Source organism: Humulus lupulus, chromosome 7, assembly GCF_963169125.1.
Source record: "Humulus lupulus chromosome 7, drHumLupu1.1, whole genome shotgun sequence".
NCBI classification, from domain to species: domain Eukaryota; kingdom Viridiplantae; phylum Streptophyta; class Magnoliopsida; order Rosales; family Cannabaceae; genus Humulus; species Humulus lupulus.
This window is the reverse complement of record NC_084799.1, coordinates 1,541,743-1,568,093: the sequence shown is the minus strand read 5'-3', so window position 1 is coordinate 1,568,093 and position 26,351 is coordinate 1,541,743. Positions and strand designations below refer to the sequence as shown.

At 36.4% G+C, this 26,351-nt stretch overlaps 4 protein-coding genes and 1 long non-coding RNA gene across 8 annotated transcripts; 1 reads left to right on the top strand and 4 right to left on the bottom strand.

Moving 5' to 3' along the window:
• Positions 1 to 1,887: 1,887 nt before the first annotated feature.
• Positions 1,888 to 10,973, bottom strand: LOC133790227 (putative disease resistance protein At1g50180). Its single transcript, XM_062227767.1, has 4 exons — positions 10,840 to 10,973; positions 5,359 to 6,477; positions 3,459 to 5,168; positions 1,888 to 2,189 (listed from the first exon to the last, which is right to left on the bottom strand). Exons 1-3 carry the CDS (start codon positions 10,841 to 10,843, stop codon positions 3,460 to 3,462), a joined length of 2,832 nt encoding a protein of 943 aa, XP_062083751.1. The 5' UTR covers positions 10,844 to 10,973; the 3' UTR covers positions 1,888 to 2,189; position 3,459.
• LOC133790236 (spermidine hydroxycinnamoyl transferase-like) lies at positions 10,822 to 12,701 on the bottom strand. 2 transcript variants are annotated; one of them, XM_062227790.1, is made up of 2 exons: positions 12,555 to 12,701; positions 10,822 to 12,313 (listed from the first exon to the last, which is right to left on the bottom strand). In XM_062227790.1, the coding sequence occupies exon 2, from the start codon at positions 12,216 to 12,218 to the stop codon at positions 10,869 to 10,871; it is 1,350 nt and encodes a 449-aa protein (XP_062083774.1). In that variant the 5' UTR covers positions 12,219 to 12,313; positions 12,555 to 12,701; the 3' UTR covers positions 10,822 to 10,868. The 2 variants fall into 2 exon arrangements, with proteins under 2 accessions (XP_062083774.1, XP_062083775.1); XM_062227791.1 differs by having other exon boundaries at positions 10,822 to 12,322; positions 12,555 to 12,694.
• LOC133790239 (uncharacterized) lies at positions 12,528 to 14,470 on the top strand. Its single transcript, XR_009873964.1, has 2 exons — positions 12,528 to 12,665; positions 13,978 to 14,470. It is a non-coding gene; the product is annotated as an uncharacterized LOC133790239 (long non-coding RNA).
• Positions 14,471 to 15,404: 934 nt separating this feature from the next.
• On the bottom strand, positions 15,405 to 19,911 carry LOC133790231 (putative disease resistance protein At1g50180). Its single transcript, XM_062227776.1, has 3 exons — positions 18,326 to 19,911; positions 16,485 to 18,213; positions 15,405 to 15,759 (listed from the first exon to the last, which is right to left on the bottom strand). Exons 1-2 carry the CDS (start codon positions 19,371 to 19,373, stop codon positions 16,496 to 16,498), a joined length of 2,766 nt encoding a protein of 921 aa, XP_062083760.1. The 5' UTR covers positions 19,374 to 19,911; the 3' UTR covers positions 15,405 to 15,759; positions 16,485 to 16,495.
• A 1,123-nt stretch (positions 19,912 to 21,034) lies between these two features.
• LOC133790226 (putative disease resistance protein At1g50180) lies at positions 21,035 to 26,034 on the bottom strand. 3 transcript variants are annotated; one of them, XR_009873953.1, is made up of 4 exons: positions 24,888 to 26,034; positions 22,629 to 24,487; positions 22,261 to 22,467; positions 21,035 to 21,548 (listed from the first exon to the last, which is right to left on the bottom strand). XR_009873953.1 is itself a non-coding variant. In XM_062227765.1 (3 exons), exons 1-2 carry the CDS (start codon positions 25,933 to 25,935, stop codon positions 22,656 to 22,658), a joined length of 2,880 nt encoding a protein of 959 aa, XP_062083749.1. In that variant the 5' UTR covers positions 25,936 to 26,034; the 3' UTR covers positions 22,143 to 22,467; positions 22,629 to 22,655. The 3 variants fall into 3 exon arrangements, 1 of the variants encoding a protein (XP_062083749.1); XR_009873952.1 differs by having other exon boundaries at positions 21,526 to 21,790; XM_062227765.1 differs by lacking the exon at positions 21,035 to 21,548 and having other exon boundaries at positions 22,143 to 22,467.
• Positions 26,035 to 26,351: the final 317 nt, after the last annotated feature.

The window sequence follows — 26,351 nt, the reverse complement described above, 5'->3', positions numbered from 1 at the left end:
CTGGGGGAGCAGAGATAAGTGCAGTCTTCTTCTGCGCGCGCTCTCGAAATTCTAATACTCTGAAGACGCCCTCGGCTCGGGTCTGCACGTCTGCCATATCATATGGTGGTGTCATAGTGAGATTCTCATGCAAGAGTGACCCCACTTGCAAGCTCTTGACGAAGAGATTTGCTGCGGTGAGTGGGTCGACGTCGTGGATTTGATGCACGAGGTCAATGAAACGCTGTAAGTATGCCTTTGGGTGTTCATTCTCCCCTTGTTCGATTCGATAGAGATCGGCCATTGTTCTGGGAGCCTCTCGGTTCGCGCTGTACTGCTGTAAGAAGGATCGTCGGAGATCACTAAAGCTGTTGAGTGATCCGGCTTTTAATTGTCGGAACCATAGTAGAGCCGGCCCGGAGAAAGTCGTGGAAAAGACTTTGCATTGTATGGCTTCGTTATTAGCTTCTAACGCCATCTTCTGTTGAAATTTAAATAGGTGGTTTAATGGGTCTCCCTTTCCGTTGAATGCAGGCAGGGAAGGGATGGCGAAGTCCCGAGGTTTTGGCTCATTCAGAATCCATTCCGAAAAAGGCGATTTTTCAGTGGTTCTTGATACAAGATCCAGATGTTCGGTGGCGTAGGCGGATCGTCCATCTGTGAACTTCTGCATCATTTCCCTCATCATGTCTTGTTTCCAACTGTCCAAGAAACAGATCGAGGGAACACAACCTTCTGAGGGAGAATCGTGTGCGACATGAGGTATGGTGCGTTGAGGCCGGACGTCTGTTGTTGGCTGAGCGGGTCCAGTGGGTTCTGCTTCGGCCCGCCCATGCGCGCCAGAGGTTGGGGCTTGCTGCCCGTCGGTCCCAGAGGATGGGGGGATGGCTTGGGACTGCCCGTTACCTGGGTTCATGTTGTGAGGTGGGGAATTGACACGGTCGACTAGAACGTCAGATCTGTCGGAATCAAGATTCTCACGGGCTTGGGTGTTGCGAGTCGTGTCAGTGGACCTGCGGAGCTCAGCAATCTCTGCTTCGAGCCTGGCTTGGGCTTCGGTTAATGTCTTGATTGCCTCGTCGGACCGCTGCTGGCTTGCTTCCAGTAGACGACACATTCTCTCGATCTGGTCGCTCATGTCTGCCGGAGGGACGTTCTGTACAACCGGGCCCGAAACTCCGTTGCCTTTGGGTGGCATGACTTCTGAATTTGCAGTGGATCTTGATTTCTTGGTTCGACGATGTGGCTAAGGCCGAAACGTTTATCGATTCCCACAGACGGCGCCAATTGTTGAGGCAACAATTTGTCTTTCTGTAAATGGAAGTAAAGATCCGACAATGTTTTGACGTCTTGCTTCTTTTCCGGTGATGAAACCTGTCTCGGACTCGTCGGGATTTCCTGCAAGAAAGACACTCCGATGCCTAAGTCAGTTACAAATTCGATCCCTTTTTCCTTCTTAAAATCTCATATTTATAGGATATAGTATACCCAACAGTTAGTTGGTTCAGTTAGGTCCTGAAAAGGAGGGAGGAGAATAACTGAATTTCCCTCCAAAAATACCAACTTTTAAAATGTCTCGCTCAAAGGTCAGAGGCGCGGACAGCCTCTGACCTACAGCTTCTGCCTTCGGAATATCCCTTTGTCTAAACGCTCCGCTTTGAATATCTGATAAATGAGGCAAGTATTTCCGGGCCGAACATTTTGGGCCCAACACTCTCTATTCTCTTATTTCCAACACTCTGCAACCGCATTGTTTGTGTTTATATATATATATGCATATGTATTCCAAGGTATATACATATATGAAGTGGGTTTTTGACTGTTGAAACTGCGCGCCAAGATGAGCGAAACAAAATGGTGAAATTGAAAAGGCTTCGAAAGTGTGTGAAGTGAAGTGAACACTCTGAATACCACCCAAAGACATGCTTTTTGCTTATGAAAATAACATACATTTCATAGAAAAGTAGAGATATGACCTCCACCCAAAATATAGTAACTTATGAATGAAACATTAAAACTGTAGAAGCACACAATCAAACAATCCAAACATTATGCAACAAATAAGCCACACGAAAGTAAAACACGCCAACACATACACAATCCAAACATTATTCAACATTTAATTAATTAATTGCGGGAAGAGTAGAGATCCTCCTCCTCCTCCATCACAACGTTACTACTCCAACTCATCGTCTTCTATCAGTCTCACCCTGCATCAATAGTAATACCATTGAGAAAAAGGGAGGGTACAAAATGATTAATGATTGAGACACACTCAAGTTGTAAAGTTAAAAGTAGTCGCACTTAAAATTATCTATGGTTAAAATTTAACACACCTCATTATGGGTAACAAAAAATATATGCAATTTGAGTTTGGATAATTAAAAAAACACTTGTGTAAGTTTTTGGATAAAAAATAAACAGATCTTTTTTGAGAAGCTATGAATCCTATCTTCTCAAAGAAGACTATTTTAAGAAACTAATTTCTAAATATGAATATTTTTATTTTCTTAGACTATCCTAAAATTTCTAACCCTATATTATTATTTCTCCTTTTTACTTTGTCCCCATTCAGGTATGAAAGTTTGGTTTATGAATTGACAAGCAAATAGCTATTGTTGCTACAATTTTATAAGGAGGGAGACTATGGTAGATTTCACGTTTGACTCTTATATGGGAGAACGGAGATTATATTCCAATGATGAAACACCATCTACTAATATTAATATTGATGAAAATGAAGCAAATGAAATAGGAGTAGTTCTTGACAAAATTGCTACAGAACTTATGCTTTGATAGAACAATTATATATTTTTTTTCTCTTCTATTGTTTTATAGATTTAAATTAGACTCGAATACATAAGGGTATAGATGACTTTTAAATAATTATAAGATCTTTTTTTTACTATCCAAATACTTTAAAAAACACTTTTCATTAAAAAAAAATATTTATATATATTTATCCAAACATGTTAAACAAGCTCAAGCTTTTACTTATCTTATGTTTCTAGCTATAAGTAGAAGCAAAAGATTTGCCAAATAGGGTCTATGTCTATCATTACTCATCACACAAAATTTTGGTTTGGTATAAATGTAAGGTTTATACTTTTTTGGACTCTGTGTTTTTTCCGATTACCTGTTTGGACCCTGTGTTTTAAAAAATTTATTTTTGGATCCTATATTTTGTAAAATAGTTCAAATAGACTCCTAAACTCAATTTTGATAAAGAAAAAATTGAATATAACAACACAGTTTTTAAGCAGAATGGTTTTATTTTTTTTCTGAATTATTAGTTTTGTGAATTATTTGTGATTTCAATTGAGAAAACTTTGACCAAAATCGAGTTTAGAATTCTATTTGAACTATTTTACAAAATATAAGATCCAAAAAGTAAGGGACACTCTTTATTTATTTATCATAATGGAAAGAAATAGAGTTCAAAAGTTGTAAAAAGAATAGATATATATATATGTACGTACCTCAATAACAGTGGAGAAATGCACGAGAAGACACATTCTCGACTATATGGAAATCCTCTCCGCCTTCCTCCACCCTTACTATAAATTTCTTAGGCATACGTTGAATCACCATTTCCTGAAGCGTAGTAATGTTTCTTAATCCATTCGGAACTCTCCTCAATTTCCTGCAGCCAGTGATCTTCAAAAAGTGAAGACTAGACAAGGCCCCTTCCTCCACCTTCCACTCTTCTAAGCTTGATAAATCCATAATCCAAAGAGATTCCAGTCGAGGGAAACCTCCTTTCGAGCACACCATCTCATTCCCAACATAGCTATTCTTCCATAAGTAAAGGACTCTTAAACTTGATAGCTTTTCTAGGATCGGCATTGGATCATCCTTAAGAAAACATCCACGCAACTCTAACTCAACAAGCCTTGGCCAGAATTGCCTATCTTCTGGTAATCTCACTATACGCGACCACAATGTAAGCTTATAAATTTGAGGGCAGCTTAATATTATAGGAACAATATCTATTGTACGCTGAGTATTAGAATATTCAGTGTCTAGTATGTGTAGATCCTGAAGATAATGGAATGTTGCAGTTGGGGGATCATGGAAAATTGTCCCCAAATTTGCATCCACGCCAATCTTTAACTTCTTGAGATTTGTCAACTTCAAAAATTCATTCTTATCAAGGTACGCCGCTCTAACACCTAACGTTTGTAAATTTGTGTGATTAGATAACCTCAACAATTCATTAGGTGGTTCGCTACAAGTGTCGAACAAGTATAAATGCCTCAATTGATCCAACTTCCGCATTACATTTGGTACCTTCCCAAGAGAACATTTTAACTTTAAAGTCTGCAGGCATCTTAAATTGCCAATAGAAGACGGAATATCACACTTAGCACTGCCATCCTTATGGTTAATACAAAACAACCTTAGGAGAATAAGCTTCCCAATTTCTTCAGGCAACTCCAATGTCTTATGGATATCAAGTTTCAAAACTCTAAGCTTGCGAAATCGATTGAAAGTAGATCCCAATTCTTGTTTACTAAGCGCACCTCCTATAACAATAAGACACCTGAGAGAGTCACTTACATCATTAGTAAAATTAAGAGAGTCTTCATAATTATGGTTATGAATTGCAACTCTCCTTGCGCCTTCGGATACAGATTTTAGTGGCTTTTTCTCTACATTACTCGAAGCAATGAGCTGTATGAAGTTTTCATCTTCAACTTTCGACAAGCACAACTCTCGCATGAGATCATGAATGCGCATTGTTTTCATTCTTCCTATTGAACTCTTACTTTCTACTTGAATCATGCTCCTCTCCACCAACTCTATTAACCAATCATATGCCACATCCTCAATCATGTCTGTTGAACTTCCTCTTGGTGATATGAAACCTTCTGCTATCAACATAAGGCATAGCTCATTTACTTTTATTATGGCATCTTCAGCGTAATGAGCTAAATAGAGAAAGCAAGGCTTCAAGTAAAATGGCAACTCATCGTAACTCAAACCTAATATCCATAAAACACCTTCACATTCCGAGCTCCCATGCTTTTTGCCTTTAGTTATGTATGTCATCACATTTTTTCTCATATCCTCCCACTCCTCAACTGTGTGTTTCATAGACAGAATTCCACCGAGTACGACAATGGCTAATGGCAAACCTGAGCAGTGTGTAAGCATTTCTCGTCCTAGCTCTTCCATTCTTGTAATATCTTTTGTGTAACATACACCAAAAAAAAATGCACGAAATAAATAAGTAATATAGTAAATAGCATAAAGGATATATATTACGACCTAAATTGTTGTGTATAAATTAAGCTTAAATAAAATGGGGATCGAAGAATTCTCCATTGAAAAAATAAATAAATATATAATAAATTAAAAGTGAAATATATTTATTACTTGTTGGATCCTTTTCAAAACAAAAGGACTTCTTCTGAAATAGCTCCCAACTCTCATTCTCATCGAGACACGTAAGTTCATGAATCAAAGCATTTCGATCTGCATGCAAAGCAACATTCTTTATTCGAGTTGTGAGTAAAATCTTGCTTTTGGTTTCGTCTTCAGGGAATGCAGCTTTCAGACGATCCCAGGTTGAAGGGGTCCAAATATCATCGAGGAGTACCAAACATTTCTTCTGTTTCTGAAGGTTGTAAAGCTTTTTTGCTATTTCACCATTCCCCATGTTTTTAATTTCCTGCCTTTCTTCTTGTGTTGGAGAAGTCAAACCAAATAAAATTCCTTCCCATACTTCTCGCACTACACATTGTTGAGATATTGAGGCCCAAGCAAAACAATCAAAGTGAGTCCTGACACGAGGATGATGATAGACCTTTTTTGCAAGGGTAGTCTTCCCCAAACCACCCATCCCACATACAGAGATCACCCTATGACTACAATGATTCTCTTTCGTAGTCAAAAGGGCTACCAAATATTTGATGTCTTTGTCGAATCCAACAACATCATTCTCCACAACATGAGAATAAACTCGCCTCAAGTCTCTTTGCTCCCAGTTGAGTCTTGAAGAACTTTCAGCTGCCTTGTTCATTGATTCCTTTACTCCATACTTCCGTAATTCTGAAGTCCAAGTATCAATGTTGGAAGAGATATCCTTTATCTTTGATCCAACTTTATGGACATCATAACTGCTAACAACCCCTTTCAGTACACGTTTGGTAAGTCCAGCAGTCTCATTAGAAGCCACTTTGAAGACGTAAGTTTCAATAACATCCTCCAAATCATAAGAAGTATCTCTAACTTTGACAACCAAAAGTCGTACTGTCTCATTACCATCTCTTACAAAAGCATCTGCGTCTTTTAGGAAAGCGCATATACATTGAAGCTTGATCTTTGCATTCTCAATTTCTTGTTTGACTCCATGCAAGAATTGAGCTTCGGAAAGCACCAAGTTTCCAAGCCTTTGAATCACAAAAGAAACAACAGCCTCTGCCATATCTTCTTCTTCTTCTTCTTCTTCTTCTTCATCTTCTTCTTCTTCTTCTTCTTCAGTAAACTCTGACTCTCTTTCAAGTTTTTTTTTTTTTTCAGAACAATAGATTAGTATTACTTTTTACAGCAAGATTCTTTTGTTTTTTCTTCTCCAAATTGTTGGTTGTCATGCGCACATCAAACTATTAAAAAGCATATATTCTCAATAGTCGAAGATAAATCACTAGTGGAGTGCAGTGCAGTGCAGGCACAAATGGCTATACTTTTTCTTTTTCTAAAGCAATTTGTCGTATAGATGCCTTTACTTTTTCTTTTTCATTGGTTCTTTATTCATTTTAGACGGATTGTGGGGTAGATAAAGTAGAGAAACTCAATTAGAAATGAATGACACCCGTTGTTCAACTCAACAAACTAAGAATGTATAGATTAGTATATTAGTTTGATTAGTTTACAGTTTTTGATTGGTTAGTTAAATTAATTAGGAAGGGGTGTTATGCATATAAAGAGTTTGTATAGTATTTAGTGAGTAAAGGGAGGTGAGGACTGCCTTTAATCAGTCTTGTTGTTAATTTTGTAATTCTTGCACTGTTCTCTTCAATTCTTGAGAGCATCGTATATACATATATATATATATATATAAATATATACAGGGAACAAATACAATGCATCTATTTTTTTTTTACAACACTGATGCATTATTTTTCTATTTTTGGCACTTTGATAGATATAATCTCATTTTTTTTATATGATGTTGTACATTGTAGTTATTTAGAATATTCTGCAAATTTTCAAAAAAAATTGAATAATTTACGAAACCCAAAACATGGTTCAAACTGTCAAATTTTATACGCATACACAAAAAAAATAGGCACGCGAGCAAAAGATAGTTTAGACCCTGTTTTCGGTACCATAATTTTTTTGGAATTTCTTAAAAATTTGCAAGATGTTCTAGATAGTTACAATGTACACCGTCATATAAAAAAATTTGGGATTATATCTATCCAAATACCAAAAATAAAAAAATAATGCACCGGTGTTGTCAAAAAAATGAATACGTTGTAGTTGCTCCCTAGAGATATATGAAAATTTGACTTTTAATGCATAAAAGGGGATCGTATGTAAAAAATACCTATCACTATACAAATCTTATTTTGGTCCTATTGTTTACCTTAGTTTCCAAAATACCCCTCCTATTTTTTCCCCACACACTCTCTCTCTTCTCTCTCGGTCTCTTTATTCTCTCTCTCACTGTTGGCCCCGAAACAAAAAACCCTCAAAACCCACATTTGAATTTGTCGAAACCCAACAAAATCGGATAAGAGAAGCATTGTCGGAGAAGGTCTTCAGTCGGAACCCACACTTGACCATCGGAGAAGGCACCGGAAGCACCCAGAGACAACGAAACAACTCCGAAGTAGGCGAAACAACTTCCAAGTACGCGAAGGTGAGGGTTTTCTTTTTCATTTGCAATGTCTAGTTTTTTGTTGATGTTTTGTTATAGATAAGGGCTAGGTAACTAAGAAATTTGGGTTTTTTTTCCAAATAAATTGATCCACCTTGATAGAAATCGATAGGCCTCGTTAATAATCGATAGATCTTGATTAGCCTCAATAGTATATGTTAGGTTCTATTTTTGAATGTGCCTCGATTGGCTTCGATAGGCCTCAATAGTATTAGATATATTCAATTTTTAGCAAGGCCTCGATAGAACTCGATATACCTCGATGTCTATATGATTGAGTTTTAAAATTATACCTAGAATTGTGCCTCGATATACTTTTTCTTTTTCTAAAGAAATTTGTCGTATAGATGGCTTTACTTTTTCTTTTTCTAAAGTAGTTTTGTCATTTTCTTTGGTTCTTTAATCATTTTAGCCGGATTGTGGGGTAGATAAAGTAGAGAATCTCAATTAGAATGGAATGACACACGTTGTTCAACTCAACAAACTAAGATTATATATATAGATTAGTTAGTTTACAGTTTTTGATTGGTTAGTTAAATTAGTTAGGAAGAGGTGTTATGTATATAAAGAGTTTGTACAGTCTTTAGTGAGTAAAGGGAGGTGAGGACTGCCTTTAATCAGTCTTGTTGTTAATTTTGTAATTCTTGAGCTGTTCTCTTCAATTCTTGAGAGCATCGTATATACATATATAAATATATATAAGGAACAAATACAACGCATCCACTTTTTTGATAATACTGATGTATTATTTTTTTATTTTCGGCACCTGAATAGATATAATCCTAATTTTTTTATATGTTGTTGTACATTGTAGTTATTTAGAATATCGTGCAAATTTTTTAAAAAATTTGAATAGTTTACGAAGCCCAAAACATGATTCAAACTGTCAAATTTTATACACATACACACAAAAAAAATAAGTACGCGTGCAAAAGACAGTTTAGACCCTGTTTTCGGTACTATAATTTCATAATTTGTTCGGAATTTCTTGAAATTTGTAGGAAAAAAAAAACTGATTTAATAATAAGTAACCACGAATGCTATTTAACTACTTCTTCACCGCCGTAACTTATCAAAGTTGCTAGTAAGACTAACAACACTAAAAGAATTTTAGTCACAATATATTTGTATTGCCATAGTCATTACATTAAAATCTCAATTTACTATATTAACCGAGAGCAATCTAACTAAGGTCTTCCTGCGAACCATAACCAGAGGAAGGAACCAACTCTCTTTGAATTCCTATACACTATTTGTTCACGGCAACCAATATTGCAGAATAGGCAACATAGTACTAAATAGATATCTCTTCAACATGACTCAAAAAATGCCAAGAAAACAACTCTAGAAGAACTTTGAGGTCTCTCAACAAGGGTTAAAAATGATATGATAGGCCTCGTAGAACACACATAACTAAAGCATATATATCTTTAGGACTTAAGTTTTGAAATAGGTGCCATCTCGGCTTTAGAGTGTATACCATCATATTCCACCCCAGCGAGCAAGAAGGCCAGCATTTTGTGTGTTGTTCTATTTGATATATGGGTGCACTTTTAATAGTTACTACCCATGGATAGTTACTTTAATATTAACTACTAGATTAAGATCAATGATCTATATTTATTGTTGTTAATTAATATTTCTAAAAATAAATTTGGATTTTTTCAAATTTTTGGAAGAGTTGTCTGATGAAAAACATGTATTTATTATGAAAATATAATATTGTAAATTTTTCATTTTTCAAATGCATGTCAATTTTTAAATATAGCTAGTGTCTCTTATTGGTTGGAAATAACATTAATTATGACAACAAAAAAATAACTAAATTCGAAATTAATGTAGAAAAAAAATATTTAACTATTGGTGACTTACTATACCAAGTCGTTGTGTGCCACATCATCATATAACTGTTAGTACCCATTTATGGGTAGTAACCATTGAGAAGTCTTCCTTTGATTTATATATATTGGTGGTTTCATAACCATAATGAATGATCAAGAAGAGAAATATGTATGAGTGTGTATTTATATAAACAACATCATTAACTCAAACTAAGTTATAAACCAACGGTAAAAGGAACTAAGCTTAATAAGCTATTGTTTTAACTTCTCGCTATTGTCTTAATAAGCTTAATAGAGTTTGTGAACTTGCCAGCTATTTTGGATGATAGGAGGGTCTGGGAGCCTGACTCTACCGAGTTGTTTTCTTGCAAGTCTGCTTTTCAGAAACTCAGATTCGTTGACGGTCGAACTGATGTGTTGTGGGCTAAGATTTTGTGGACAAGTCAAGTTCCTTCCAAAGTTAAGGTGTTTAGTTGGTTATTGTTTGTGGAGAAACTTAGTGTTAACGATGTTCTTCAACGTCGTCCTCCTTATCAGTGCATTTCTCCCAATTGGTGTGTTTGTTGTAAAGGGGGGTCCGAATCTCTCAATCACCTGCAATTGTTTTGTGACTTGGCTCGATCGTTATGGTCAAGAGTGTGGGGTGAGTTTGGTTTGAGTTGGTGCCTCCCGGTTTCTTGTTGTTTTTGTTGCAATGTGGTGGGGGATAAGCATTTGAATAAGTTGTGGAGGGCTACGATGTTGACTTGTTTTTGGGCAATTTGGTTAGAGCCTAATAGCATAATTTTTTATGAAAAGTCATCTCAATGTGATCTTATTTGGGAGAAGATTAAGTTTTGGGTTGCCACCTACGTGTATCGTACAAAGGCTTTTGAGGGTTATCTTTCTTGGATCTAACTAGGGGTGGAGAAGTTTTTTGTTTGTGTAGTTAGTGTTGTATGCTTTTTCTTTTTTTCTTTTATGTTTGTTACTATGTTTTTCCTCCACCAAAAGTGAGGTCTACGGCCAGACTAGGACTTTGGCCAGTGTCTCTTTTTTTTCAAAATATATATATATGATCATACAATGCATGCATGAATTATAGACGTGTCAAGTTGTAAATTAGTGTCGATATGAACAAAGAGTTTGTACCCATTCATTGCACTCCTCATCTCAACATATCACGGTATGTCATTGTAGAAGTGATTCTGGAAGGAAGCCATATACAGAGCTTCCAAACACAAGGACACAAGCAAAGACCCATCGCCAGTGCAACTCGAGAGAATGACTGTGTCTCCATCAACACGCTGGCTTCCAGGACCTGTGTAGACTTCCTTTCCCCAACCGAAATCTATTCCGTACAAGGGTATCCTCGTCCAACTCGAAACACTCATATTTGGGTTACCATATACAGAAACATCTTGTAACTTGCTCAAGTCTTTCTCACTCTTCAAATGGTCAATATAGGACCAGACGTACTCACTTCTACTTCCCTTATCAATGGCTCCTCTCACTCTGCTCGCTGCGTACTCTAATGGCTTCACCATTATCTCCCCGGCATTACACACGGCCAGAACTCCGATCGAGCTGTTGCCGAAGTACCCGGATGGCAGCGGTGGCTCTAGGCGGTTACGCACATCAACGTAAACTTCTAAACCCGTCGCCTGTTCCGTCTTAAGCTTTCTGGCCTTGCACGCGCATTTCCATATGTGCCCCGTCAACGCCTCGTATCGAGTATAGGCACGAGTCGAGGTGTCTCGGCCCTCATTCGCCGCTGCCTTTAGTGTTTCCATTTGTTCTTTACTAATTCTTAGTGTCATTGCCTTGTTACTACTCTTCTTCTTCTTCGTGCCTTCTGCTAGCGCCGGTAGTTGACTGAACTCTTCGGCATGGTCAAAATGCGGAGCACGACTCGACGAAGGATTTCTTACTCCCAGGACACTTCGGTCGTGAAACGGCTCCGTTTTCACGCAAACTTCACCTCGAGCGAATCTGGCCCACTCCGTGAGGAAGACACCGATACTCTGACCACCAATAACAGCATGGGAAAAGCTCGAGCAGAGAGTGATGCCGCCACAAGCGAACCTCGTGAGTTGGGCTATCATTATAGGTCGCTCTTCGATGGGGAGGGTGTAATCTACGGTGGGTTTGAGTTGAGTATATTGATCAGCTGAAGGAGAAGGAGACTGGTCATGATGATGATGAGTCCCCAAGAAATGGTCGAGTGTGAATTCAGACTCAGCTTCAATGAAGTTAACTCCATGGGCGTTGCAGTTGAGTTGTAGACGATGGTGCGGTCCGTGGATTCGGCTTAAGCGACCAGCGAGTGGATAGAAAGGAACTAAAACTCGAGCCAGCGATTGTTTAAGGGTAGTGGGGATGAGATCGGAGGAGGGTGTTTGATAAAAATGGATAGTTGATACATGAATTATTGCACCAGATTGATCTAACTCTGATAGAGGTACGGAACCTGTCCATGTTTCCTCTGCTGGCTTTACCACACAGCAATCTTTTTTCTTCACACCTCCCATTATTTGCTCTAATTTTTCTCTCTTTTCCTACCTTCTTCTTCTTCTTCTTCTTCTTCTTCTTCTTCTCTCTTGTAGCGAAAAATTACTTTTATGCCCTACACCAACTAATAGACATATTAGCAAAACCAAGGTCACAAATGACCTTTTACACTATCACGTGTGTAGGCCAAATCCGACCACAGAGAACCTTATCCTAATTTCTACTCATGCAGAGTTGAACAAGACTTCGAGAACTCATGCACAAACCATACAGAAGCAATCAACAACAAGTTCAAGCAATCCGAAGAAAGAAAAATAAAGAGAAGATACAAGAAGACAGTAATTATCGAGGTTCACCTTAATCTGGGCTACGTCCTCGTTGAGCTCGCCTCAAGTAAGCTCAGATCTGAGCTACACAATCAATTTGGTACATAAATTATCAAGTAATCCATGCCAGAGTCTTGACAGGTAATCCTTCCTTTCCTTCTCTCAGTATTTATTTTCTGTATTTCTTTTTCCTCCAAAGAACCCAAAAAGAGAGGGTACAAAATTATTAATAATGATTGAGACACACTCACACTCACATTACAGACAGACAGACAGACACTATTTATATAAATATACTTATTTAATTATGTATTTATTTTTATTATTTTTAATTATTATATAAATTTTAAATAAATAATATTACAAAATAAATAAAATATATTTAATACAATGGATGACATAAATATATTAAAAAATTTAGGCAAAATATTATTTGTAATTTTAATAAAAATATATAATAGAATAAATTACAATTTTATAATATATATAAAAATATTTATATCAATAAACATCTAAATACAATATTAATATAAATATATATTTATATTAATACATGACATATATATAAATTATAATAATATTTAAAATTTGTTTCTTTTTTTTAATATATAATAGAATGACATATATATAAATTATAATAATATTTAAAAATAAATTAATAATAGGATAGAAAAAGTTATAGTGTAGAGTAGTATACATGCATCAACTATTTTTAGTTTTTAATATAACTCGCAATATTCTTTGATGAATTTAATGAAGAAAAAAAATTTCAATCACTTTGATAAAAAAATAAACTATCACACAAATTTATAAAATAAAAAAAATAATATATATGGTTTTATTATTTTTAAATAAATATGATTTAATTATTTAAATTATCATAAAATATTTTTAAAATATTATATTTTAATTAATTAATATAATATAATATATTATATATTTAATATAATATTATATATAAATTTTAAATTTAAGTTTATTAGTATTTTTTTTAAAATAAAATATTTTTAATTGATAGTAAATTATATTATATTAATATTTACATGTTATATGTGGATTCTGTTAACCTTACCACAACAGAGTCCTACATTATGAAGATTTTCTTTGTCAGTAAATATAATTTTCTTTCCTCGATTTTCTCATGGTGCACATGTGGTGTACTTGACCAACTGTATCTGTATGTTGTTGATATCTATAATCAGAAAACAAGTATAGTAGTCCTCTGACAGTTTTCTTATAATTCTATTAGTATTCTCACTAAATTTTGCATTAGACATTGATCTCTGCCATTACACACAAACCTTTTTTGTTTGAAATTAATCATTAAATATATTATCTTTTCTCGATTTCCTTAGGGGCACATGTGCATTTGAATATCATATTTTTTCCCAATGACTATATTAAATTGAAAGATGTCATTAAATAATCTTTCTGTTTTTCTCAATTTGCTTAGGTGTGTATGTGGATTTGAATATCTTTGAGCAAGTTTCCATCTTTTCTCTGTTTTCGATGACTATTTTAAACTGATCAAAGAGACAAAGGCCATATGCAACTCATAGGAAGGAGCACCATCACACTGTACTACAAGATATCATAAGCAATCAACAACAAGTTCAAGCAATCAGAACAAGATAGCAATTATCGAGGTTCACCCCAATCTAGGCTACGAACTCGTTGAGCTCGCCTCAGGGAAGCTCAGATCTGCACTAGACAATCAATTTGGTACATCAATTATCAAGAAAGCTCAGATAGCTGAATAGTACAAAGATACAACGAGAGGGAAAAAGGAGCGGGAAACCAAGAAGTGATTAACAGAAAACTAACCACACTAATCAACTAACTATAGCCGAACCTACATTACAGTAATATTTTTTGTATAATTACAAATACAATTCTTCCAGAATTCATAAATCGAAGAAATATGACAAGTGAGGTTTCATGTCTCACATTTCACACAAAATTCTTTTTTTGAAAAAAGAGACAGAGGTCAATAATGGCTGACCTCCTCCCAATAAAATTGAGAACCCTCACTTAAGGCAGAGGAATACCGTGGTTACAACTAGAAAAAAAAATAAAACCCCACCACAGGCCCCAACCCCACAAATTAAAACCAGAAATTGCCCCAATCTCTAATAAGGTCATAAAAGACGACCCCCGCAAAACATTTGTTTCTATACACCCAAGTAGCCACCCAAAATTTTATCTTATCTCAAATAGTCTCAGCAGAACTGGAAATATCTTCGAAGAGTCTGTTATTTCGCTCTAACCATAAGGCCAAAAACGTTGCCAATACGGTAGTTTGCCACAGACGAGAAACCCGCTTGCCGCCCCCTAACCTAGTCAAGAACAATTAGAGGGCATACACCAAAGAATACCAAACTCCGCTAAGACAAGAGCTTGAAACGACCATAGGCGATGAAGTAGAGAGCATATCTATAGGTGGGGGTAAATAGATATATGTAGTAGAGGGGTTTATGCTGATGGGATATGCTTTGGGAGAGTGCCAAGACTCTCCAATTCTTGGACTTTTGTTATGCGTTTCAATAATAATACTACTCAGCCTTTTTTACTCTTTTTCTTAGTATTTGATTGTATGGTGAGATATAGACACCACCAGGGGGTCTACAGCCTCCATCAACTAGCTAGTATGAAAACTCATCTTCTAGCTATGCATGTATTGTGTTCCAAGGGCTAACCAACAAACATCAGTTAGAATGACATGTTGATTCAAAGTTGTACACCTCAACAAGCTAATGTCATCATTCATAATCATATATAAGAGTATCATATGTAAACTGATCACAGAATGAAGTTCTAGACTTGTGCCTATATCAAGCTAGATATAATTCATCATTAAACTAGATTGAAGAAAATCATAAAAGAACATGAGATAATCACCATTTTCACCATATTCATATATACACTTCTTGTGCTAGTTACAACATCAAGAAATACAGAAGGCCTAGGCATGTGTTTAATCACACAGCATTAAAGAACAATAACACTGTAATGTTTTTTCCATTCTCATGAATAAAGTATGCTATATATATATATATATATTATGTTCAATATGATATGACAGTCCCACAGAACACACATAACTAAAGCATGTATATCTCTGAGAAAGGCCATAGCAGCTCTGTTGCACCAAGAGCTCCCTGAGGTCCCATTTGGATGAAAGATTTGCAGACTCCTAAATCCCCTCAAATGGATAGAGGAGGCAGTGCCATTGCAGCTGCAGTCAGGAGAAAAGCCACACAGAATTAAAACACACACAACTCAGAGTTATTGTTCAACACTTAATTAATTGTTGGAGAAGTTGAGATCCTCCAACTACTGGCAAACTCATGATCTTGTCTTCTCACCAAGCTGCGCTAATAGTAGTAACATAAAGAATTGGGTGGAGTAGTAAACGTATGTACAAAATTATGGTGTAAATACATATGTGTATATATGTATATAGGACAATTCTCCTATAAGGACTTCACTTTAAGCCCTACCGGTGAGGCTCTCAGTGTTCTCAAACTTTGAACAGTTTTCGGCGCGATTTTTTTTTATGATCGTGTATATTGTAGTTATTTAGAGCATCGATGCGATTTTTAGAAAATTCTGAATAGTTTCCAGTACCGAAAACTAGGTTCAAACATGTTGTTGCACACGTGACTAATTTTTTTTATGCGCGTAGAAAGCAACATATTTTAACCTAGTTTTCGGTACTGTAAACTATTCGAAAATTTCTAAAAATTTACAGGATGCTCTAAACAACTACAATATGCACGGTCATACAAAAAAATCGCACCGAAAACTGTTCACGAGTCGAGAACAGTGAAGAACCCCACCGGTAGAGCTTAAAGTAAAGCTCCTATTAGAAAATTCTCCTATGTATATATACTATCAAATAAAATGGAATGGAATGGCATTCAAAACTTGTAAACACAAAAGATATATGTACGTATATACCTTAATCATCACTAGAGAAATACACGTGATGGAACATGCTCGACTTTGTAGAAATCCTCTCCTCCTTCCTTCACCCTTTCTTTGAATATCCTAGGCATGCTTTGAATCTTCAATTCCTGAAGCATAGTCATGTATCTTAATCCATCCGGAACTCTCCTCAATCTCGGGCAATGATTAATCCACAAAAAGCGAAGACGAGACAAGGCTCCTTCCTCCACCTTCCACTCTTTTAAAGCAGAAAGACCTTTAAACTGAAGAGATTCAAGTTGAGGAAAACCTCCTTCTGAGCACACCATCTCATTCCCCTCAAAGCTACCATAATAAAAGAAAAGTACTCTTAAATTTGGTAGCTTTTCTAAGGTTGGCATTGGATCATCCCTAAGACAACATCTACGCAACTCTATCTTGATAAGGTTTGGGGAGAATTGGTTGTCTTCTGGTAAGTTTACTATACGCAACCACAGTTTAAGCTTGTAAATTTCAGGGTAACTTAATATCATAGGAACAATATCTACTCTTATGTTGTATTCCCTACTAACTACTTGTAAATTCTGAAGACGATTGAACTTGGCAGTTGAGGAATGGTGGTAAATTCTCCCCAAGTTTCTTTCCACATCAATCTTTAACTTCCTGAGATTCACCAAATGCAGAAAATCATTCCTGTCAAGGTACTTAGTTAGAACACCTGTCAATGTCTGTAAATTACTAGGATAAGGTAACCTCAACCATGTACCAAGTTCTACTCCATAAGGAGTAGGCAAGCATAAATGCCTCAATTGTTCCAACTTCCACATTACATTTGGTACTTTCATATTCATGGCTGCAGCACTATCTAACTTTAAAGTCTGCAGTGATTTCAAATTGCCAATAGAAGATGGGATCTTTTCCAATTTTCCACCACTAATTTTAAACAATCTTAAGTGAAGAAGCTTACCAATTTCTTTAGGCAACTCCACGGTGTTAGGCGAAAGGAAACTTAGTTTTAAAACTCGAAGCATGAGAAAGCACTGGAACACTTGTCTCAATACTTGTTTGGTGGAATAAAACTCTCTTGTTGTATCTACACTAAGACACCTAAGTCGGCCATTTGTATTCTTAACAAATTGAACAAAATGATCATCATGATCATTATCAATATAAATGGCAACTCTCCTTACATGTGTAGATACATATTCTACTGACTCTTCCAACCCTCTATTTTTCAATTCAATAAAATGAAGAAAATTGTTGTCCTGAGCTTTAGACAGACACAAATCTCGCATGAGATCATGAATGCGAAATGTTTTCATTCTTCCAGTTAAACCCCTCTTCTCTACATGAATCATGCTCCTCTCCACCAACTCACTCAAGCAATCATATGCCACATCCTCAAAAGTTCGTCTTGAACTTCCTCTTGGTGACACAAAACCTTCTGCAATCAGCATATGGCAAACTTCTCTTACTTGTATTGCAGTGTCTTCAGGGTAACAAGCCAAGTATAAAAAACAAGGCTTTAAGTAAAATGGCAACTCATCGTAACTCAAACCTAACACCCATGAAACACCATCGTATTCTAAGCCACCATGGTCTCTGCCTTTAGTTATGTACTTTGTTACATTTCTTTTCATCTCCTCCCACTCATTAACTGTGTGTTTTGTGGATAGAAGCCCACTAAGCACGATGATGGCTAATGGCAAACCAGAGCAGTGTCTAAGCATCTCTCGTCCTAGTACTTCCATTCTTCCATTATCTTTAGAGCCCGATAACATGCATAAAAAATGCAGAAAATTAAACAACAAAGCTGACATTGAAACAACTTAGAACCTATACAAAGGCTACATATATATATATATATATATTACCAGTTGGATGCCTTCCAAAACATGAAAATCTGTTCTGAAACAGCTCCCAGCTGTCATTCTCATTGAGACACTGAGTTTCATGGATGTAACCATTTTGATCCGCATGCAAAACAACATTCTTTACCCGAGTAGTGAGTAAAATCTTGCTGTGAGTTTCGCCTAGAGGGAACGCAGCTTTCAGACGATCCCAAGTTGAAGTGGTCCAAATATCATCAAGGAGTACCAAACATTTCTTCTGTGTTTGAAGGTTGTAAAGCTCCTTTGTTATTTCACTATCCCTCATGCTTTTGATTGCTTTTCTTTGGTTCTCGGTTGGAGAAGTCAAACCTATCAAAATTTCTTCCCATATGTCTCGTGGATCACATTGCTGAGATATTGAGGCCCAAGCAAAATAATCAAAGTGACACCTGACATGAGGATGCTTATAAACCCTTCTTGCAAGGGTAGTCTTCCCCACACCACCCATCCCACATACAGATATTACCCTATGCCTGTGAGCATTCTCTTTCGAGGTCAAAAGGGTTACCAATTCTTCGATGTCTTTGTCGAATCCAACAACAAGATTCTCCACAACATGAGAGTAAGATCGTCTCAACTCTCTCTGCCACTGGATGTTGTTCGATGAAGTTTCACCTAACTCCTTGGCCCTTAATTCTCTTATGCCATATGTTTGTAAATTTGATGTCAAAGAAGCAATTTCTGATGAGATCTTCTCAATCTTTGATCCAACTTTATGGAGCTCAGTTCCTCTATTCCAGCCAATACTTATGATACCTTCCTTCTTAGAAGCCACTTTGAAGACATAAGTTTCAATAACATCCTCCAAATCATAAGAAGTATCGCTGACTTGGACAACCCAAAGGCGCACTCTCTCATCACCATCTCTGACATGAGCATCAGCATCTTTTAGGAAAGCGCGCATCCACAGCAGCTTGGTCTTTGCATCTTCGACTTGGTCTTTCACTCCACACAAGAATTTAGCTTCATTTAGTAGCAAGTTTGCAAGCCTTTCAATCACAAACGAAACAACAGCCTCTGTCAACGCCATATCTTCTTCTCTTTTTCTTGGACAGTAAACGAATTGTAACTCTTTTCTTTCTTTTTATTCTTATATTACAATTATTAGTTTGTTTTTTTTTATTATTATTATTCTAGTTTTGTCGGCCACCATAACATCTTTCAAGAAGGAGCTCTATTGGTTTTGCTTCCATTTTGTCGTCTTTTGTTGTTGTTTTTTTCTTCTAATTATTGATTGGTTTAATTTTTTTATTCTACTTTGGTCGAACACCATAAGCCACTTTCAAGAAGCAACTTCTTTTTATAGGCTCCTGGTGCAGTCCCAGGGACCACCAACCATAAAACAAAGGAAAACTTGCTTTACTTACTATCTAAAACTTAAAAATTTGTAGAAAAATGATGCTTAACGATGCAATAATGTTGCCATTGGGTCACCCCAGAGATCGTTAACTTGATGAGATTTGAAGAAAATGATTCTCTTCTAGTAACTTCTCCATTGAAACTTGCAGGTGCAGTTTATAAATTTGAGGATAGCTCAGTAGAAGAAGTATCATCTCATAGTGTGGGAGAATTCAGCTATTCTTCTTACTGTACGTTGATCTTCACCGCACTCAACTTCAATGATATCCTAATATAAATGGGTACAGATTTAAGATTGTTAAATTTAATTCTTGTGCCCAAGAACCCAAATTTGTTTTTAATTTGGTAAGATTGGTTAGTGTCTCCAAATCATTCAAATAATAATAATTGGCTGAAACATTCACCACTGTTTGCAAATTAAATACTCTCAAAGTGAGTAGCAGTAAAATGGCTTCTCTCAAGGTTTGTCAAATAGTTTTGAGGCAGATACAAATGTCTCAACTGCTCTAATTTCTAAAGGACAGGTGGTATTATCCTCGTAAGATCACAACTCTTCTTTGAGCAACTACTTCTTGAGTAAAAACCCCAGCTAAGGCTTCTCTTGAACCATACACTTTAACTCTCACAAAGAACTCCAAGAACTCTCAACTCTCAAAAATGAATCAACCTTACACATGAAATTATTGACTGGCTTATATAGCCACTTGACACCCGTAAACTAAATATTGTTACAACTGAATATTAGTTATCATCCATTTCAAAAAAAAATATTCATTGTCAAGTCTGTTGGAATGGTGGTTGTAACTGTTGGCAGTTAGGAATCTCTAAACAGATGATAAGTAGTGAGAATTACCCCCACACTGATGAATATTACAAGTCATAAACCCCAATGCCTCTCAAGCTTCTCTGTTTTCAATCTCCAAGAGTACACAGCCAATATGAGAATCTTGGTCTGCAGCCCAATCAACTAAACTGTCTTCTAAGAAATAACTAATATAAGTAAAATGTTGTTAGTCACAGCATCACAAACACAGAAACACATAATCCAAACCTTATTCAACAATTAACTGTACAATAGGAGGAGAAGTAGAGATCCTCCTCCAGCCACTGGAAAACACATTATGGATAGCTCAATAAACGCTACTACTCGGACTCCTCTGTTTCTGACTTTGCATAATAGTAATACATATCATTAGTAGTAGAGAGTAATACACATAATTATTTATGGTATTTATATATATTGAGATATGTATATATGAATAGAATGGGGTTTGTACCTTCATCACAGTTAATAAATATATTGAGATATTTATGGTATTTCAAAGTTCAAGAAACATATTAAATTTCTATTTTTATTTATCTTCATTCCCATAAATTATAGAGAAATACATTGAGAAGAGAAGAGAAGAGGAATAAGTTACTTTTTCAAAAGGGTTGACCTGAGGACCTCTGGATTGAAAGCCACAAAACAAAGCGGGGCCAGAGTTGAACTTATAGCCTTTGATATCGGAAGGATGCTCTCCAGAACTACAACATCTTTTGTTGGTACCTAGCTAAGAGCCCGCCACGATAGAATCCTGCAATAATTTGACAGTGACTTTGGTTTGCAGTCTCTTGTTTTTTTTTTTTTAACTTTGGATATGCCGCGGGCCCCACTGCCAGGTCCCAGGAGACAACAGAGCTTTTTTTAGTGTAGTTGCTGGGTTTCGAACCTGAGAGCAGTTATGAAGCTAGCTAGCCATGTTTACCACTCCCAACTCCTCTATTTTACAATGTCCCAGCGAGTGTCAACATCAAATTCAAACCATTACTTCGCACGAGCATGAGGCAAAACAGACAACAGCTCCTTTTAAAGAACATTAATAAAAATGTCATAGTTATTTACAGATACTTTTTGTATGACAATTCATAAGTCTGAGGAATATGACAAAAAAATAATTAATTATCTCACAATTCACACAAAATTGTAGCTAGCACAAGAGTTTGAAATAATTATAGGAGATAAAGTAGAGAGCCTCTAATAGACACCGTCAGGGGTCAATCAGCCTCCTCCAGCGATCGGCTACTATGAAGACTCAGTTTCTGGCTCTGCGTGCATTAACACCATATAGATAATGGGAAGAGTAATACAATCATACAAATTAATACATGCTGATCATATGCTATGCTTGCATTGTATTCCAAAGTCTAGTCAACGAACCTCAATTAGAATAGAATGACACATTGACTCGAAGTTGTACAACTCAACAAGCTAATGCCATCATTCATAATCATAGGAGTATAATATATACGTAAATTGATCACAGAATGAAGTTATAGACATTAGACATATTAATCATATATAAATATTTATATATATATATATATGTATCTCAAGCTAGATACATTAATTCATCACAAAACTCGATATAAGGAAATCATAAAATTAAAGAACAAGAGATGATCAACATTTCCATCATATTCATATACACTTGTGCAAGCTACGACATCAGTGAGGATTTATTATATTCTTAAAGACAAAACTACTTAGTTACAAAAAGAAAACCTGAATGAGCTACCTTTAGTTCTTCTCAGCTTGGATTATTGTTACTCCCTTTAGGAGAACTAAGGGTATCATTATCACTACTTCACACCGGCTCTACTTCACCTCCCCCATGACACTGCATGCATTGCATGTTTAGTATTAAGGCAAAGACGCCTTGTTCTTTTTTAACAGCTTCATTTCATACTTCCAAACAGGGCACCTGTAGAACTTCTATCAGTTACTGCATTGAAATTTAATGCCACAATTAGTTTTAACATTTCTATGCAGTTGTAAGTTGGGTAGAACTCAAGGAACGTGATGTGAAGTAAAATGTATAATACAATAACAAAAATGAAAAAGGAGACTGTAATTAAGTTCTAGAAATGTAAGTTTGATACGTACCAGACAATCATTAATCAATCCAGCTAGCTAGAAGTCCAAAGTATTGGTGAATACAAGGGAAGGCACATGTTGGACTTTGTAGAAATCCTCTCCTCCTTGTTCAACCTTCTTTTTAAATTGCCTAAGCATGTGTTTGATCACAATTTCCTTGAGAGTAATAACATATCTCAGGCCATCCGGAACTGTCCTCAACCTTAAGCAGTTTACAATATGCAAGCGATTAAGGCTAGGCAAGGCCCCTTCTTCCACATTCCACTCTATGAAATCATAAAGATAACAGATGGAAAGAGACTCAAGTCGTGGAAAACCTTTACTGGCGCAAATCATTTTCTGTCCTAGGAAGGCATTATGATCGAGGAGGAGAATCCTTAAACTTGGAAGCTTTTCTAATGTTTCCATTGGGTCATCCTTAAGACGAGTTCGAAGCAGCGTTAACTTGATGAGATTTGAAGAAAATTGATTTTCTTCCGGTAACTTCTCAATTGGAACATGCAGATGAAGTTTATAAATTTGAGGACAGCTCAGTAAAAGAAGTATTATCTCATAGTGAGAGAATTTAGGTACTCGTCTTGCTGGAAGCTGATCTTCATCGTACTCCCCTTCAATGATATCCTTATAATAAATGGATAGAGATCTAAGATTATTAAATTTAATTCTTGTGCCCTGGAAGCAAGAACCCAAATTTGTTTTTAATTTGGTAAGATTGGTTAGTTTCTCCAAATTATTCAAAAAATAATAATTCGCTGAAACATTCACCAATGTTTGCAAATTGGTTAGATCACCCAACCGCAAAATACTCTCAAAGTGAGTAGCTGTAAAATGGCTTCTCTGAAGGCTTGTCAAATAGTTTTGAGGCAGATACAAATGTCTCAACTGCTCTAATTTCCAAAGGACAGGTGGTATTTCTGAAAGTTGAAGTCGTTTGTGATTATACAGGTCTTTAACCCTCAAATCTAAAGTTTGCAGACATCTCAAATTGCCTATGGATGATGGAAACTTTTCCACATCACTATCCTTGAGACTAAATAGCCTCAAGTGAATAAGATTTCCAATTTCGTTAGGCAACTTTCCAACATGACCGTGAGTATAATTTTCAAACTTCAAAACTCTAAGCAAATGGAATTGATTGAGCAGTGGCTTCATTACTCGCTCATAAGATGTATCTGGTTCTGAATTGAAGCATATTAGAGACCTAAGGCAACCATCCTTATGTCTTATCAAAGAAAGCAATTCATCAGTACCAATGTTGTTCGAATAGATGGCAAGTCTACGAATCTTATTAATTGGCTCTAAATTTGTTGCAGCTCCAACAGAGGAAGAATTTGTTACCTCATGATGATTACGTAGATCAGCATGCTGCAGAAAATTTTCCTCCTCAGCCTTTGATAAGCACAAATCCCGCATGAGGTCATGGATACGGCATGTTTTAATTGTGCCAGTTGAGCTCCACTCTGCCACTTGAATTATGCACCTCTCAACCAACTCACTTAAGCACTCATATGCTCTTTCCTCGTTCGATACAAAGCCTTCTGCCAACCATACTAGGCATAAATCTCTAGCCCTTATTTCAAAATCTTCTGGAAAATAAGCTAAATGCAAAAAGCACGGCTTTAAATGGTATGGTAGCTCATCATAACTTAAACCCAACACCCAAGAGAGACCAAAGTTAGAATCTTCTTGCTCATTTACTTTTCCTTTCCTTATACATGTCTTAATATTCTTATGCAACGCCTCCCACTCATCCACAGTTTGTTTACGAGATAGAAGTCCTCCGAGCACTGTAATGGCTAATGGCAAACCACCACAGTATTCAAGCATCTCCCCTGCTAACTTTTTCTTCTTCTTGTAATCTTCCGAATCTGCAAAGCAACAACACAATGCAGGAAACAGAAATAGTTAGCTGAGCTGCTGCATACTTGATTTGTATATGAGTCCACAAAACAAATCAAATTTGTCTTTTTTTCCTAAATTAATTGCAAAGTTATATTGTTTCAATTTTGATATTCGCTCAATGTAAATGCAAGATTACAATAAGTCTTAGTTTTATTCTTGCTATGTCCAAATATGTATTCAGGATATTATTTTAGCTCAAAATAGTCCTCCACCTCATCTGTATTAGTAAGCACATGCACACACAAGTAATTTCATATCACAAATAAATCTCAATGTTTAAGCTTCCATTGTTGAAATTGAGCTGCAAATGTAAATATATTTACACTAAGAAGATAGCGAAGAAAGAGAAGTTATGAGACATATTACCTGTGTCATCCCCTCCAAAATAAGTTTTGATCATAAACAACTCCCATGTTTCGTTTGTGTTAAAGCATCTGGGCTCATGGAGAATGCTATTTCGATCTGCATGGAAGGCCACCTCTCTATTGCGAGTGGTGAGCAGTATTTTACTGTCTGACCTAACATTGGGGAAAGCATGCTTGAGGCAGTTCCATGTTGAAGCATTCCAAATATCATCAAGAACAACAAGACACCTTTTTTCTGTATGAACCTTGTAAAGAGCCTTGGCTATTTCATCGTCTCTCATTCCTTTGATCTCTCTCCTTCTTTCTGCTGCAGGAGAAGTCAGTCTAATCAAAATCCCTTCCCAAACGTCCCTGGGTTGGCATCTTTGAGATACAGAAGCCCAAGCAAAACAATCAAAATGACGCCTAATTTCACCATGATAGTACACCTGTCTAGCAAGAGTAGTTTTTCCAAGACCACCCATCCCACAAATGGACACAACACTATGCAGATTTCTCCCTTGTTTCTTCAAATGCCCCACCAATTCGCTGATGTTTTCCTCAAACCCAACGAAATCAGAATCGACGTTGTGAGAGAAGGTTCGCCTAAAGTTTTGCCTGTCGACGCTGGAAGAAGTTGAAGCATCGTTTCCCCTCGATTTAACCAGCCCATAAGCTTGAAAACTCAACCTGGACTTAGAAATCCTAGCAGAAATTTTATCGATTCTCGATCCAACCTTATGAAGATCGATGAAGTTGCCACAAGAGAGCCTTCTACTAAAACTACCACTGCTACTACTACTACCAGACCTAGCGGACTCTTTCAGGACGAAAGTGGCGATGACATCCTCCAAATCATAAGCAGCATCACCAATTTCAGAGACATGAAGGCGAAGAGACTTGTCTCCTTGCCTCGCGCGGGCATCTGCGTCTTCGAGAAAGCATTTGATTCGTTGGAGCTCGGCTTTTGCATCCTCGACTTGGTCTCTCACTCCATACAAGAAGTTAGCTTCGTTTATGAGCAAGTCTCCAAGCCTTTCGATCACAAAACCTACTATGGCCTCAGCCATTTAAGATTTAGATTCTGAGATTGAAACGACTGAAGAAGAATATGGTGAAGGAAATGAGTAGCTGATCATAAACAAGTAGAAGACGATGACCAGTGACCACCATTAATGTGTCAACTAACTAACTAAACCCAAATGAGTCAACAATGACTGCGGTTTTCAACGTTTACGTTTACGTGGGCTACTGGAACATAAACGACGTCGTTCGATGTAATATTACTTTTTCTTTTTTTTTGAGGGTCCGATATAATATTACAATATTAGCAAATTTCCTTTTCGAGTCCAATATCATTCTTTTATTTTTGGCTAAATAGGAAATTTGCCTTGGAATTATGTTGTTTGTAGAGTTTTGCCTCGATTTTTTTTTTTTTTTCAAAAATCTTCCAAAATTATAGCAATTATTGTAAATGTATCATTTA

Excerpts from the sequence above, each read along its gene's own strand:
- LOC133790227 (XM_062227767.1), bottom strand. Across the intron at positions 5,169-5,358 it reads TTTTGAAAAGGATCCAACAA|ATATTACAAGAATGGAAGAG; the intron begins GTAATAAATATA and ends GTTACACAAAAG.
- LOC133790236 (XM_062227790.1), bottom strand. The coding sequence starts at position 12,218 with ATGGGAGGTGTGAAGAAAAAAGATTGCTGTGTGGTAAAGCCAGCAGAG.
- LOC133790231 (XM_062227776.1), bottom strand. The coding sequence starts at position 19,373 with ATGGCGTTGACAGAGGCTGTTGTTTCGTTTGTGATTGAAAGGCTTGCA. Across the intron at positions 18,214-18,325 it reads TTTTGGAAGGCATCCAACTG|ATAATGGAAGAATGGAAGTA; the intron begins GTAATATATATA and ends CGGGCTCTAAAG.
- LOC133790226 (XM_062227765.1), bottom strand. The coding sequence starts at position 25,935 with ATGGCTGAGGCCATAGTAGGTTTTGTGATCGAAAGGCTTGGAGACTTG. Across the intron at positions 24,488-24,887 it reads TTTTGGAGGGGATGACACAG|ATTCGGAAGATTACAAGAAG; the intron begins GTAATATGTCTC and ends GTTGCTTTGCAG.